General features: G+C 30.1%; 2 protein-coding genes across 2 annotated transcripts; both read left to right on the top strand.

The window, feature by feature from the left end:
* Nucleotides 1-7,875: 7,875 nt before the first annotated feature.
* Nucleotides 7,876-8,586, top strand: LOC145010118 (uncharacterized). The gene has a single exon (XM_078968700.1). It carries the CDS (start codon nucleotides 7,876-7,878, stop codon nucleotides 8,584-8,586), a length of 711 nt encoding a protein of 236 aa, XP_078824826.1.
* Nucleotides 8,587-9,306: 720 nt separating this feature from the next.
* LOC145012388 (GDSL esterase/lipase CPRD49-like) lies at nucleotides 9,307-11,482 on the top strand. Its single transcript, XM_078971185.1, has 5 exons — nucleotides 9,307-9,461; nucleotides 9,862-9,939; nucleotides 10,052-10,192; nucleotides 10,325-10,641; nucleotides 11,167-11,482. The coding sequence occupies exons 1-4, from the start codon at nucleotides 9,351-9,353 to the stop codon at nucleotides 10,403-10,405; spliced, it is 411 nt and encodes a 136-aa protein (XP_078827311.1). The 5' UTR covers nucleotides 9,307-9,350; the 3' UTR covers nucleotides 10,406-10,641; nucleotides 11,167-11,482.
* Nucleotides 11,483-16,865: the final 5,383 nt, after the last annotated feature.

Raw genomic sequence — 16,865 nt, 5'->3', positions numbered from 1 at the left:
ACAGAGCTAAAACGAAGAAGTTATGGTTGTTTGAAATTGAAGTGGAAATTGGGATTTTTGGATTGCGTAGGGCGTAACAAGCCTTTAATAAATTACATGAGGCGTAGATAAGAAGTTATGATTATATTTTTTTTAAAAAGTTAAATGTAACACATTAGAGTATATTACAATTTTAGTAATTTATAGTTTCTGTAATTTTTTATTTTTATGCAAGTAAATTTAAAAATTATATTTATATTTGTAATTTCGGTGAAACTTATTTTCTTTATATTTTTTTGCTATTTAGTACTATTATATTTATGTTACAAAGAAAAAAAAACAAACAACTTGTTTATTGAAAATTAATGTTTCAATGTGTGATATAACTTGCAAATTAAATCATATTTTTATACATGATATCAATAGTTTAAACTCAAGATAATATTTTTCAATTGATAATAATAGACTAAAAGAAAGAACAAAAATTATAATAATAATAATAATAGTCGGTCTCTATAAAAAAACTTGTTATAATATTTTAAATTGAATTCAAGTTTATTTACTTATATCAAAATAAATAAAAGATTAGAAAAATCATAAGTAACTAAAATTGACAAAAAAAAAAAAAAACAAAAAACAAAAAAAAAAAAACAAAACAAAACAAAAAACAAAAAAAAAAAACAAAAAAAAAACAAAAGATAAAAAAGAAAATAAATAAATCAGATTGTTTAAAAATAAAGCTAAAAAATGATATTAAATAAAGTGTGTGTGTATATATCATGGTTGTAAAAATCGCTCGGCGGTTGACTGGGTCAAGCGATTAATCGATTTGTCGGGGATTAATCGGAGACCCTAAATTACTAATAAAAATATTTTAAAATTTAATACATCCTAAGAAAATTAGTATTTGAATATTTAAAATTTTTAAAATTGGAAACTTTTAAATATTTGGTATAATATTTGAAATTTTGAATATTTAAAAATTTAAAAATTTAAAATTTTGGTAATTTTTGTGTAATATTTGAAATTTTGAAAAATTTAAAAATTTGAAAACTTTTCCGCCTAGGAGCGCCAAGAACCGCCGAGGACCGCCAAGGACCACCGAAGACCGCCGAGACCGAGTATAACCAATTTCCGCCAAACACCCCTAATCGTAATTAGTTGCAGACCGCCAAGCGCCTAGGCGCCGCCTAGGCCGATATTTACAACACTGGTATATATATATATATATATATATATATATATATATATATATATATATATATATATATATATATATATATATATATATATATATATATATATATATATATAACGAAAATAAATAAAATATATAAAATCAAAAAAATAAAGTTAAAAAAACCATATGATATAATTTTTTGCAAACTATAAAGACTAAGTTTGAACTCTAAACCAATTTTAAGACTGATTGTGTAAAAAAAAAATAACAACAATAATAATAATAATAATAATAATAATAATAATAATAATAATAATAATAATAATAAAACTCGTTAAGTGAGTTAGAATGATAATTCTGTGAGAAAATTATGGCTATAACAGTAATAAAAAAAATATTATTATTTTTTCCAATTACACATTAAAAACATAGGATTATATATATATATATATATATATATATATATATATATATATATATATATATATATATATATATATATATATATATATATATATATATTGTTTTTCCACATTAATAGTTCTATTTTTATAACAGGAATTATACAAGTTATAACATATTACAAAAAATGTTAGAAAGTTCTATCCTAACCTACTCTATTATTATACAAGATAATCATATTGCAAATTTTAACTTATTAGATACAACTAGATAAACATATCATATCGTTTTATGCGTGGATCTAATACTATATTGTGTCAAAATTAATTAAATAGATTTCCGTTGGAAAAAAAAAAAAGTTCTCCTTAAAAAAATGGGCTAGATCTACCACGTTTGGAATTTCTTCCAGGTTTGACTTCTTCACATAAAGGCAAATCATGGGTACTTTTAAATGCACGAGTTGATACTATATGAAGTTGTGCACTTGTGCCTTTCATTTTGACAGTTAACGTGGTTATGGAATTGAAAGAGATAAATTGGTCTATACATTTATATTTTTCTTATTTAACTCCCTTGTGTTAAAACTTCGATATGTATTTCTTAAAAGACAAATTTATAACACAAAACTCCAACAATATGCAAAACTAAGTAAAGGTTTAGGGCCTCCAATTCTAATAGACCTCTAATTTTAAATTTTATTTCATTAATTATATATGTATATATACATATTTCTTGGATTATAAAGACAAGTTGGAGCTTGGCCAGTAAAAACGTTGTGTTATCAAACTAAGGGTATTTTGTTTGAATATGTTTGCTTACCTTTTACTCATTTTATTTTGAAAGCTACTTAGACGTATCTCACATTGCTCACGGATGAAACTCAACCAACTCTCCTCTTTATATAAGCTTGACCATCCTCTTGCTTCATATTAACTCTACTTTTGTGTCCCACATCGATGAGAGATCAAAATTCCAGCAAACTTCATATTTATATCCCTTGAATTGGTTGAGCAGCCATTGACTGCACCTTTTTGTGAAAGGTTATAATGGTTTATAAATAATCACCTTTTTGTGAAAGGTTATAATGGTTTATAAATAATTGAAAAAACAATTAATCATTTTCTCTCCAAAAATAACTGAAAATTTGTCAACAGATAAAATAATCCAAAAATGACTGAAAAGCGGTAAACAAAATAGATAAATGTTAGTATTTAATTATTAACAGATAGTCTCTCATCTATATAATTTTACCAAAAACAACCTAACTTAACATTCTTTTCAAATACACTCTAAATTAGTTTTCCAATATTTAAGTAGCATTTGAACATAAAAAGCTACCAAATGTTTTTTTTCTCTACGTTGGATAAGAGCAAAATTTATTACAAAAAAATGTCAATTAGTGACCAAAATGAAATGGTCACTAACAATGGAAAGAATCGTCACTAAGTGATTTAGTGACCAAACTTCAAATCGTCACATTTCGTCACTATATGTCCGTCACTGATTTAACAAATCAGTGACCATAAAAAGTGGTCACTGATATATCAACTTAGTGACAATAAAAAAAGTGTCACTGATTGTACTTGATATTTATTGCATTTAACTCATTTGAGTAATCGGTATGGAAATATTTAAATGACTAAAATGTAAAAACACATATATTCACATATATAAAATACATAAATGACTAAAAGGTAAAATAATAAGCATAAAGTGTTCTCAAATTTAAACAAAATCCATAATATATAATACATAAATGACTAAAAGGTAAAAACACATATATTCACCTTTGTATTAAGTAGGATTATACATGATATTCAAAGAAGATGGATTCGGCCACTTTTTTTCCATGAAAATATAAAAAGATTATATCAATCTATAAACATATGTAGAAGTATTCAATCACCTTCTCATATTCAGATTCAACAAACTTTGACTTCTTATACATTGACATTATTCCCTCCTGAAATCAATCAATCATTCAATCAGTAATTCAAATTAAATCAAGAAATTCAAATGTTCTTTTATGTTATGTCTCACCTTTGTGTAAGATTTAGGGAAGAGTTCTTTCAAAGCATCAAGGCTGGTATCCAATCTTGATAGAGTCAAATAGATAGCAATATCCTTATCAAAACCAAGTTTTCTTAAAAAAATGCAATCTTTTGTGCCATATATCCTTGACAACCTTGTGATCTAACATGTCGAGTCTCAAGTCATCTGCTACAAATTGTCTACCTAATTTGTGACTTAAGGTTTTAAGTCAGTCAACCATTGACTCAACCACTTCTTGAACATTTCGTTGAAGCTCAATTGTTCCATAAGTGGCCAAGCATCCGATTGAGTTATCTTGTTCGATCTTGCTCTTTTTCATGTTGACATATGGGGAGTATGTTTCTAGACTTAATGGTTTTTTACAAACTTTTCAAATGCCATATATGTCTCTAGAGTTCCTGGAAGATGCTTTAAGTAAGTTATTGACAACAAAGTTGCTAACAAATAGCCAAATAGTTCCTGGAAATGTGAAATATGAGAACATGAGGAGTAAGTAGTAACCTCCAATCACCAAGTTCACTTCCAAACAAACACACCCAATTAATAAACAATAATACATATAATAAAATAATCTACAATTCAAAGTTCACCAATTCCACGAACTGGAGCAAACCTAAGATGGGAATAATTCATTATTGCTTTCGGGGGTGCAATATCTTCAAATTTTGATCTTTACTCAACTGTCAACATATCACCGCTTTTTAGCTGCTCAAAACAATAAAAAATAAATTCAACATTTTCTAGGAAAATAGCATTAACAAGATTAAAAAAACTAACCATGGGTAATTAAGGCTTAGCATAAGCTACAAAATTTCTTTCATTGTTTTAAACTTTAACCACCTATCTTGCACGTCCTGTTTCACTGTTAAAAGAAAACTATATAAGAAAATATAAAACACAATAAAAATAAATAAATAAAAATAAAACCTTCATGATTTCAGGATTCTTCCATGGCCCTTTATCAGATAAAGACAACCGCCACCCAAAAAATCAGGTAATTCACTGTAAAAAAATAATATTTGAATTGAAATATTTTTTAAATGTTTATGTTACAAAATAATTAGAAAACATATGTGATTACATGGAATCGATAATCTCAAGCAATTTATTTTGGTATTTGCATCCAAGAACCTGAAAAAATTATGAAGAAAACAATGAAATTCTTTTTAGAGATAATACAAAAACATAAATTATGACTTATGACCTACATACATGAATCTTTGAAGTTGTTTAGGCATCAACAATCTAAGTAGAGATCCAAAAAAGAGGAAAAGCAACAAGATGAAGTCTAGAAACCATGGAGACATGATATTCTGGTCCATTATTTAAGGAGAAAGTGACATTTCCTTTGGATTCTTCTTCCTCTTCTGCATAATTTAATGGAAAACTATAAACAGATACAAAATCAACATAAGTTTAAATTACTTATAGTTGACAGACCTAAGTCTCACTTAGACCAACAACGCTTAAGTTTATGATTACAAGAATGTACCCATCTGTCCATAAATCAGCCATCATATCATGGGCCATGACCATGTGACTCAATAACAAGTCTGTACACCACAAACAAGAAACCAAGTAAACAACTGAAGAATATAGTAATGATTAAAGAGAGAAGCAGCTAAAGGTTACAAGTGTCATTTGTATGCTTCATTAATCATGTCAAGCACATACAAATCATCCGTTTAATGTGGGAACAATGTCGTCCTAATCATGCACAATCAATTTATCAAAATACGATCCAAATCCAATGGATCCTATGCCTATTCAACATTTTGTTGATTTTTATAGTTCATCTGATGTTTGAACATGCAAAAATTTTGTTCACATAGAACTACAAATGTGAATCAGATGCCCATCTTCCCAAGATTCTACATTGTAACTTTCTTCACAGAATCAGTAATTTGTAATTTCTTTACCCAATGAATTATATATAACATGGTAAGAAACTTGACTAATGTACAATTAGGATGAGTTTGTTACACCTGGACTGAGTAAAACAAATTGAAGAGAGAGAGAGAGAGAGAGATCTCACCAATTATGAATAGAGGAAGATAGATATACTCAAAATGCACTCCCAATTCATGTAAGCATTTCTTCGAACAATTATTGTGTACATTCTATTGAATGGGGGAGATGATGAATTGTGTCCGTAGATGTTGATCACAAGAACATACATTCAACTGTCCATGTAGCTTTCTTTCAAAATCTCACAAATGTATGAAATCACAAGGGGAAAACCGATTAAGATATATATATATATATATATATATATATATATATATATATATATATATATATATATATATATATATATATATATATATAGTCGAGATCAAATAAAAAGGAAATTTTTGGTAGGAAGGTAAGAAGTTTTTTTTCTACATATTTTTTTTCGCGAACAAACAAAATGAATCATTAGATGATTCATTTGTAAGATGATTAACAAGAAAATTTCTCAAAAAACATCTCGATGATTCATTTATACAATGATTTTGTTGTTATTCAGTAAAATTATCATAAAAATGAATTTTTTCTTAATTTACTTAAAAATGAATCATAAAGATGTTTTTTTGGGATTTTTTTCTTGTGAATCATCTTACAAATGAATCATGTAGTGATTCATTTATTTTGTTCGTCAAAACAATATGTAGAAAAAAAAACTTCTTACCTTCCTACCAAAAAAAATTTCTTACCGGATATATATATATATATATATATATATATATATATATATATATATATATATATATATATATATATATATAGAGAGAGAGAGAGAGAGAAAGAGAGAGGAGGATGTGGGGAAGGAGGTGACAGTGCCAGTCCGTGGAAGGAGATGTGGGGACAAACATTATCGTAAGTAATCAGTAAGGCTTTCACCAGGACCACAGATTTTGATGAATTCTTCTTGGACTTTGTTGATAACATGATGAATTGGGTATAAACAATGTTGATAGCCGAAATTGCCATTTTTCGGATCCTTGAAACTCTTAGCTGACAAAAACCCCTAGGTAGTAGAAATTTGATTTGGCAATGATGAATTGCAAATTGGGGAAGCTTTAGCGCTTACAGATGGTGAATGAGAATGATAGTGAAAACAATGGGAGAAATTGGTTTGCATCCGTTTACACGTGTAATGGTCTGCGTGTCTTGTATTGTTACTCCTATTTTAGAGTAAGCCCCGTTCGATACGCATCTTTCCAGGTCCAAACAGATCTTTCTAGTTGAATGGACCGGAAAGACTGTTTGATTTGCACAAAAGAAGGGGTCTTTCCCGGTCAGATATGTCTTTCCCAGAAATCCCCAAAATCATATCTTTCTGGCTGAATGGGCTGGAAAGACAATTATACAACAAACCTCGCATTTTTCTTTATTTATTGGATTATTAATTTTTTTAAATAACTTTTTTTTAATTTATTTTTTTATTGAATTATTACTTTTTTCATCATTCAGCACAGTCAATCAGATGTACAATCAAACAACATTGTTTCTTTCTCAGTCAGAAAACTTTCTTAGACAACACTTTCCCAAACAACACTTTTCCATACAAAAACTATCAAACGAGACCTAAGTTACATTTTTACCCTTGTGGTTTGGTAAGTTAGGCGCTATAAATAAAAATTATATATAGTTAGTGATCACTTTTGTGGTCACTGAACTATTTTTCATTTTGTATTTCAATGACCATATAGTTTCGTCACAGTTATTCCACATGATGTTTAGGTGGGTTTGAATAAAGAAGAGTAATCAATGACCACTATTTTTGGTCAGTAAGCCTCTAATGAAGTGACCACTTTTTTTTTTCATTTGGTCTCCAATGCAATGACCATTATTTTCGGTCACTAAACTAATTATGATATTAAAATATGATCTTTTTTTCTACGGTTGGTGAACGGTGAGTGACGACCATCATAGAATTGGTCACTAAACTTGTAGTATTACAAAAATTCAATGACAACTTAATAAATGGTCACTGAATGATGATATTAACCTTGCAATATCATGGGAAAAAGTTATCACACCAAAGGAGAAAGGAGGTTTGGGATTGGGTTCTCTTCGTGCTATTAACCTTGGAATGATAGTTAAATGGTCGTGGTGTTTGAAGAATAACACAACATCACTTTAGAGAAGAGTAATCATGGGTATTCATAATTTAAATGGTAAACTGGCTGAGAGACTATAAAAAAGAACTATCCTAAGCATTTGGAATAACTTTGCAGGGGTAATACAGGAATTATAGAAGGCGGGACTCAGCTTCAATGATATTTTCAAGAAATAGGTTAAAGAAGGTGATGACACTCTCTTTTGGATGGACGCATGGTGTGGTGGGGAACCCTTTAAAGCTAAATCCCCTCCAATTGGAGAGAAGAAAATCATGTGCGATTAAGGAGAGGGTACAATTGGTAGGTCCAACGTGGGAATGGAAATCGCCCCCTACAACTGATGATCAGATACATAGCCTTCATACGCTCTTAACTGCCCTTGAAGACTTTCGCCCAACAGCAGGTAAGGATATATGGAGGTGCGCCTTAACAAAAGATGGGGACTACTATGTAGGCTTTATCATATCCAAATTAGATAATATGGAACCGGCGATTAATGATGTAATTATTCCTTGGACACATGACATCCCAATCAAGGTCTCAGCTTTTGTATGGAGAGCTAATCTCGGTCGAATTCCGTCCAATAATGCACTAATCAGAAAGGGAGTGCTAGGGATAGAAGAGAGATGTTTTCTATGCTCACATGAAATCGAAGATGCTGCACATATTTTACTTCACTGTCCTGCGACGGTTACAGTATGGAAGTTGGTGTTCAAGTGGTGTGCCATCTCTCAACCCCAGTTTCATGCTATTAGAGACCTTATCAACTTTGTTAAAAACTGGGGAAGATGTAGGAAAAGGAGAAATAATTTCATTAGTATCTGCTATGGTACGATATGGCTACTATGGAAATCGATCGAGATGTGATCGACTTGATGTTTAAGAATGTAAGCACCTCCCCGTTAAAGAATTTTAATGACGTTAAATCCTTAGTGCACACCTGGTTAAAGCATATGAGAACAAGTTATAGTTACGTATGGGCTGAATGGTGTATATGCCCATTAAGTTGTGTGTGAGATCATTAATCATGTTGTAACGCTAGTTGTATTTTTGTTGTTCTCCTGTCCGTCTAGCAACTTGCTAAGCAGTGGTATTATTTAAAAAATTTGCCGGTTAAAAAAATGATCATATTAATGACTGTAATTTAGGTGGTCACTAATAATTGGTCATTAAAAAGGAATTTTCTTGTACTGATTAGAAAACGATTAATTTTGTAAACCAAAATGATAAATAATGTCTAGCTCTAATAGACAATACATATTATTTTCCAAATTAATATATTTTCCTAAAATTATTCTATTAAATAACTGATTATTTTATTGATCATTTTGTGTATACACTTCTCATTTCTTATTTTCTCTCAACGACTATCCCTATTTTTATATACATAATACAATATCAAACCGATGAAATGGGTATCCATTTTTTAAATAAAATCATTTATTATAATCGAATTAATCATACGACTTGGCTCAAAAAACAAATATACTTCTTCAACCAGTCGGTGTTAGGTGGCATATGGTCTGCACTTCAACCCTATAAATCCAAGCGCAATACCCCCAGTACTACACAACACTTTACACTTGTTACCTGCGGAAGTGATCCGAGGTTAATTAGTAGAGCTTGAAACAATGGTCGGACCAGCGAGGCCACAGTTTGTGTTGTTCGGTTCTTCAATCGTTCAATTGGGATTTTTTCAAGAAGGCTGGGCTGCGGATCTTTCACACTATTACGCTCGCAAGGTTGGATTTTAAATCTGATTTATATTTCTTATATTTATATTCTTATAAACCACTTAATTATCCATAATATTATAAACTAGCCCAATAACCTCATAATCAACTCAAAACCATGATGGAGTGCATGGAAGTTATTTGTAGCTCACAACTTAAGGCTCAAACTTGTCATTAATTCAGCACATCTCTTAAAAAGTTGATATATATATATAATCCATTAGGATGATCAGATGGCATCTGGGGTTGGTTTAGAATCGTATGACCTTATAAAGAGTACTAAATTACATTATTTTATAGAATCTTATGACGCATTAAATGTGATTAGTTATTCGATACTTGTATCATGTATTTGTTAATTTCTGTACATATTTAAATCTCTTTGATCACTTGCAAATGATATATATAGGCAGATGTATTCATGCGAGGATATTCTGGTTGGAATTCAAGGCAAGCTCGTGAAGTAGTGGAGCAAGTTTTCCCAATGGTAATTTCTTCGGTTTAGTTGTCAACTTCAAAACAAATTCATATTATTATTTCCCATTATTTTTTTTTTTGAAAATAGCATTCTTGTTTTAATTTTTTTTTCTCGTTTTTAGGATGATCCGGTAAAACCATCTCTGGTGATTGTTTATTTTGGAGGTAACGATTCAGTACTTTATGATCCAGACGTCCCAAGTTCGCATGTACCACTTGATGAATATGTTCAAAACATGAGGATCATTGCTACCCATCTACAGGTAAATTTTCACATAATTAATATATTTTGATATATTAACATATAATTATCATTTACTAGTATTAATACAAACGCACATTAGTATACATCCGTAAGTTAATTGATTTTAATACAACCAACTCTTTCTTACCAGAGCCTTTCAGAGACCACACGCCTAATATTTCTTACTGCCCCTCCAGTGAACGAGGAACAGATGAAAGAAGTTCTGGGCTGATTATATATTACTATCATAAGTGTTTTTTTTAATTATTTAATCTTGCTTCTAATTATCAATTCTCGTTTGATCTTACAACTGTTCTTCTATAAAACCAGTATTGAGAATCGTAAAAACGAAAAGTGCGGAATATACTCTGATGCTTGTCTAAGCTTATGCAAAGAAATGAATATAAAGGCTATTGATCTTTTCAACTTAATTCAACAACGACCTGACTGGTTGACAACCAGCTTTCTGTAAGTATATATGTTTTATTTGTTCCTAAATTTTAGTTTATCTTTTCATTTATTAGTCTGTGTTTAGACAAGTATGTTCCTACTTCTTTTGTTATCTTAGGGACTTCATATGGACATGACCTAATATATGGTATTTCTTTATTACTAAAAAAAACGACTTAATAGAAAAAATAAGAAAAATGAGATTGTCCCATTAAGCCCATATGTACATAAGTTTTGCTTAACCATCCTAGTAACATACTCACATTAACTTTTTGTTAGAACATGAATTTGAAGAAAGGGTAATTCAATGATTTAAATTGATTTATTTATTATATCAATGACAAAAACAATATTTTATTAAAAAATAACGCTTAATCATAAAATTAAGAACGGGAACCAGATTTTGGAACCAAAAGTCGGTTCCAAAGCCCGTCGAATATCAGTATCAGTATCAGTATCTTTTTTGCGGCCTCACTCTTGTTACATAGCTTATTGAATACAAACACTTGATATATCGTCTAATAATTGTGTTCATGATGACAGAGAAGGGATACATTTTACAGCAGCTGCAAGCGCAACAGTGGCAAGTGCGATACGACTAGCAATTTTTCAAGCTGACTGGATACCAAGTTTGCGTTGGGATTTGTTGCCTACGGAGTTTGATGTCACTGTTGCTGCCAGTGCAGTAGGGTGAGATCTGTTAAGGTTTGTTGAATAAAATGTGAGGTTTAATGACAAAAATAATGTTTAGTATGTTGTGGGTTTATGTTGTTTTCTTCCCTATTGTTGGTTTGGGTTATGTCTTTGCCTATGAAGTTTGCTGATTGGTCTTGATGGCAGTGCCATGAGGACGGATATGTGGAGATATGTACTTTAAATTTGTCTAATAAAATTTGAATTTGTGTGACATAAGTAAGGTTTTTGGTATGCTGTTAGTTTATGTTGTTTTTATTCATAGCCATATGAGTTAATCTCTATCTGATAAGTAATATATGAGTTAATACTATTATATAAAATAGAATATATTCCACGTTTAATTATATTCACCTTCCTATTAATAATAAATAATGATATGTGTCACATTTGATAAAATTAATAATATTTTAGTACTCTTGTCATGATTGGTCATCTCTTTGATTTTAAAGGCATCGTACGAAATATAAAAATGGACCCTTAAATATAACTTTTTAATATATAAGAAATTTTTTTAATACTATGATAAGTCCATAAATTAAAATTGGGTTAGAGAAAAAAGCAATTGCATTTAAGACTTGTTGACCAACAAAGAAAAAATAGAAAATAATTTTTTATGTGTGACTTGCGCTTAAAAAAATAATAAATAATAATAAAAAAAAATCAAAAATAAAGGCAACTTATATGACTCGTGATTGAGTTTAATGGGAATTACATTAGTGAAGAAAAAAATGACATTGTGGTTAATGGGTATGAATTGGGTCAGCGGAATTAACAAAGAGGTAGAAGTGAAATTATTAGCAAAAATACGATTGATGTTGATACATTCAATCATTACGCTCTTGGTAGTGGCAGAGCTAGATAGGTCGTTGAGGGTACTCCAGTACCCCAAAACATTGTTTTATATATATATATATATATATATATATATATATATATATATATATATATATATATATATATATATATATATATATATTTATAATTTGTAAGCATGTTTCATGTTATTATACCCCAACTAAATGGATGATAACATGTTTTTTAATATCCAATATTGGATAACTATATATAATATATTGACAATGTTTGTACACACCCATATTAAAATTACTGGTTCCCCCACTGTCTGTGTGGAGTGGTCACACTCAATCCACCGAAAAAAATACTGACACATATTCACTGCATCAATTCTACCACCAATCCACCACCAACACAATAAACATCGGAAACGGTTACCACTCAATTTTTTCTTTTTTACTTTCTTATCTTTTTAACATTATATTGAATATCAAACAATATAAAACCACAATTTAAATAAAAAACACACATTACCTTAAAATTAAAAACACATTATATTAAATAAAAACACACTTATTAAACATAAATAAATATTTTAATTATATAAAGTAAATTAAAATTAAATAAAAACATAATTTTAAAATTCAATAAATATTTAAAGTTATATTAGAAATTGAAAACAGATAATTGAAAGGGTATGATATGTAATTTTTGAAAATCATTATTTAAGCATAAAATATTTGATTTAGGGTGGAAGGTGTAATCAGCCAAGACTTCAGGGACCAAAGCTGTCAAGTCTTTTATTTTGTTGTCTTCTTCATCCCTACACATTGTCCAACTCTTTTCTCTATTTCTACTCTACAACTACAGATTTAAAACATCTAATACACTCTTTAAAAAAATCTTCAACGGTCATAGAAAGAAGAACAGGCAAAGAGAGCACTAACCAATCAGCTTCGTCGTCTTCTCCCATGGTCGGAGTCACGCCACAACACACCCACTCTGCATTGGGGGTGGTGTTCACGTGTGGATAGAGGTGTTACATTAGCCTTTAAGCGTGGTTCTCTCTACCATACCAGATGGCCTTAACCTATTGGATTTTGAAAATATAACAAGCGTGCAGGCTAGGCAATTGATTTACCACAAATTTGTCAAATTAATTTTGTGTTTGTGTGTGTATATATATATATATATATATATATATATATATATATATATATATATATATATATATATATATATATTCTAACTAATTATTGTATGTATATAAGAATGATTGTATGTATATAAGAATGATTGTGGGTCAATCATTTTACTTATTTTAAGAAAGTGATTAATATATATTATGAATTAAATCTAATTAAAAAAATACCATCTAATTTAATTACAAGGGTATTTTAGTCAATTAATATATATTTAATAAAAAAATACATATTTTAAGGGATGATAGATTCTATTAATTTTACAAATCTGATTTTACAAATTATAATTCTTTTAATTCGAACATTCTGACAGAATATGTTTATGAGTTTATTCAAAAATAAAAATATTCTTGAACCATAAAATAAAAAAAAATTATTATTGAACCTATTTCTTGATCATGACTTTAAAAACTTCTTGTTGAATAACAAATTCTTGAATCATCAATTGAAGAATAAAAAACAAAAATTTACATTAATTCTTATAGAACACGGTTAACAATTGTTAAGAATTACATTTATTGTTAAAGAATAAAAGTAAAAAAAAAAAAAAAAAAAAAGCAAACCAGGAAAAAAAACATCAAAATGTAACAAAGACAGTAATACATTCTAAAAAAATAATGTTACTAAGAATCACTTTCAAAGTGTGGTCCGTTCTTCAAGCATCAACTTCTCCTAAAACCAAATGCTTGATTAGGATCTACATTTTGATTCATTGGAATTTCAGTTGTGGCACTTTCATGTTCCTCCTGATTTTTTCTTGCCCTACCCAACTTTAGGGTGCTTGTGGAACTCTTAGCCTTGTTTCATTTGTGCAACTTTGTTTGTAACTTCCCAATTCAAAGCAATTACCACACCTCACAGTTATGAATGCCTTCTTCTTTTAGTGGAAGGTCTTCATGGCATTCTCCTAGCTATTGGTGACAAAGGATTTTGGAATGGATTTTGTTCCCACAAATTGTTCCCACTGACAGGCATTATGTTAGTTTGGTAACATTCAATAAACCTATCTTTTGAGAAGCACTCAGTAACATATTCATCAGTTGTCTTACGGATATAGTTAATGGAAGCATTTTCATGAACACAAGGGATTCTAGAAAGATCCCAAATCATGCATGTACAAGTCTTGGCTTCCAAGTCTACCTTGAAACTTTCATAATTGAACCTAGCTTCAAACACTAAACCTTGGCTATGAATAACCATCCAAAACCTAAAATTGGCACATAAATTTTATAACATTAACATAAGAGCATCGATTTATAAAATACAAATGCAATTGGCTAAGTAATACATACCTTATATACTTCCTTCAAAGGTTCATTTTTTTCAACACATTTGGGCACACATTGGATTTCCATTTGTTACACTTATCAGTCATATGAGCAAACTTATCCATTATGTAGATTCTTATCTCCCCAAACATTGTTATAAAAGGCTTTTTCCTAGCTACTTTTATGATGGAGTTGAAGCATTCTTAGATTCTATTCTTAACTGCTTCACATGTAAACCCTGGAGTAAAGTAAAATCTGCACCAAGTTCTAGGTTGTTTGGACATCAAATACTCATATGTACTAGGACTAGGCTTCTTTATTTCACCCATATGTTTCTTGAAGTCTACTTCTACGCAACTCATTGTTGAAGCCTAGAAAAGTCTTTTGAATGCTAATCTGGTGTAAGCCTTCCTAAAGTTACATAAATATGTCTAGCACATTGTTTGTGCTCCACATGTGGCAAAATCTCTTTCACATCTTCCAGCAAGCACTGAAGCATATAAGTACATTTTATATTAATACAAAACATAGCAAATAATAGTACCTTATGTTGATCTGATATGATAACCAAACCTCTACCACCATCTAACATTAGATCATTATGTATGAGCCTCAAAAACCAAGTCCAATTAGGCTTATTCTCCACATCTACGACAACCCAAGCTGTTAGATAGAGTTGTTTTTTTCATCCCTTCCAATTGTTGTCAACAGTTCACCTTTCACCTCGTCTTTCAAGAAGCATCCATCTAAACCAATCATTTTTCCATGCACTACTTAAAGCCTTAAAACATATATAAAATCTATGGAAATATCTCTTTCCCTCGGGGTTGTTGATGACACCAGCTTTGGAAGTAGACCCGCGGTTTAATCTTAATAGCTCATAGGAGTAGTTCCATATTATTGCATAATGTTCAGTTAACTTTCCTTCAGTTAAATCTTTTGCCCATTTGTCCCTCCTATATTAGCCAATAAACACATCACATCTAAATGTATGTTAAATATCATTTATCATTTCCATAAGCTTAATCTTTGGCTTGTTTGCAATCTCAGTCATGTAATGTCTCCCAATCCATTCAGGAGACACAATTGAACTAAATGTGAATAACCTATAGCATTTATGGATCCTAGTCATAGGTTTGATTTGTAATGACCTTTCCATGTACATCCAAGAAGCATGCAATCTGAAAGGGGTATGGTTGTCTTCATTTCTTTTCTCACAAATTATAACAATTCGAACATTATAATACTTAGCAAAATATATTTGATACCCATGGGACACAGAATAGTTTGCATCATAGAATTTAAGTTTATTGGAGGATTCAAATATATCACCAAGTTTTGGTTCCAACTTGTCCCACCTGATGTTGGGATCAATAACCCTATACTTAGGTTGTACTTCTTCATCATCATCTTTATCACTTTCCCAGTCATTTTCATGATATAATCGTGCTCTCATTTAATCAGACATACTTGCATTACGTAGTCTACCATCATTAAGTAATACATTCAAGAAATTTTCCTAATAATTATCTAGTGTGGTGATGAACTCATCCTCTGGTTCATGGTCCATGTAAATACCATGTAGTTGAAAGTCCATCTCGTTTAACCCAGTGAAAGGTTCATTCCAAGAAACAAATGGGTCACTCCATTCTTCATCTGATGAGGCCATTCTTCACTCCTACATAAAATCAAGGTTACATAAAGTCATTTCAACTAAGAAATCAAAGGAAAAAAATTCAAAATCTAGTCCAAAACTCTAAATACCTTATCTGTGATGATTTTCTTCTTTATTCGACTTACACTATCAATACTGATTATCATCTTCTTCTTTAATCGATATTCTGATAACAATGAAACCCTAAAAAGCTTTGATAATGGAGAGAAATATGGGTAACAATGATGATCTTTCTGGAGAAATGGAGCAGACTTCCGTTTTGGTGTAAAGGTGATGGGTATTTGTGTTCTCGATGTCTAACGACAATGAAATGAAAGAAACAGAGAAGAGAATGGGAATTAATGAAAGATGTGTCACCGGATGTTATAGGATGACTTGCTAAATGGCGTTTTGACAAAAAAAAAAAAAGAGCCCAAATGTTGGGCATTAACACACCAAAATTCATCGTCAAGACTAAACCAAACAAAGTTTTCTAAACTAAGGGACTTCCATATCAAAGTTCCTAATAAATAAAAACATATATTGGTGAAATAAAAGAGCAGCATTAGTTATTATTTCAACAATACGTCTTACAAAACTAGAAAACAGATGGAGATGGACACATAC

Source organism: Lactuca saligna, chromosome 8 (assembly GCF_052625555.1).
Source record: "Lactuca saligna cultivar CGN05327 chromosome 8, ASM5262555v1, whole genome shotgun sequence".
Taxonomy (NCBI): domain Eukaryota; kingdom Viridiplantae; phylum Streptophyta; class Magnoliopsida; order Asterales; family Asteraceae; genus Lactuca; species Lactuca saligna.
The sequence above is the reverse complement of the archived record's forward strand: the minus strand, read 5'-3'. Positions and strand labels throughout refer to the sequence as shown.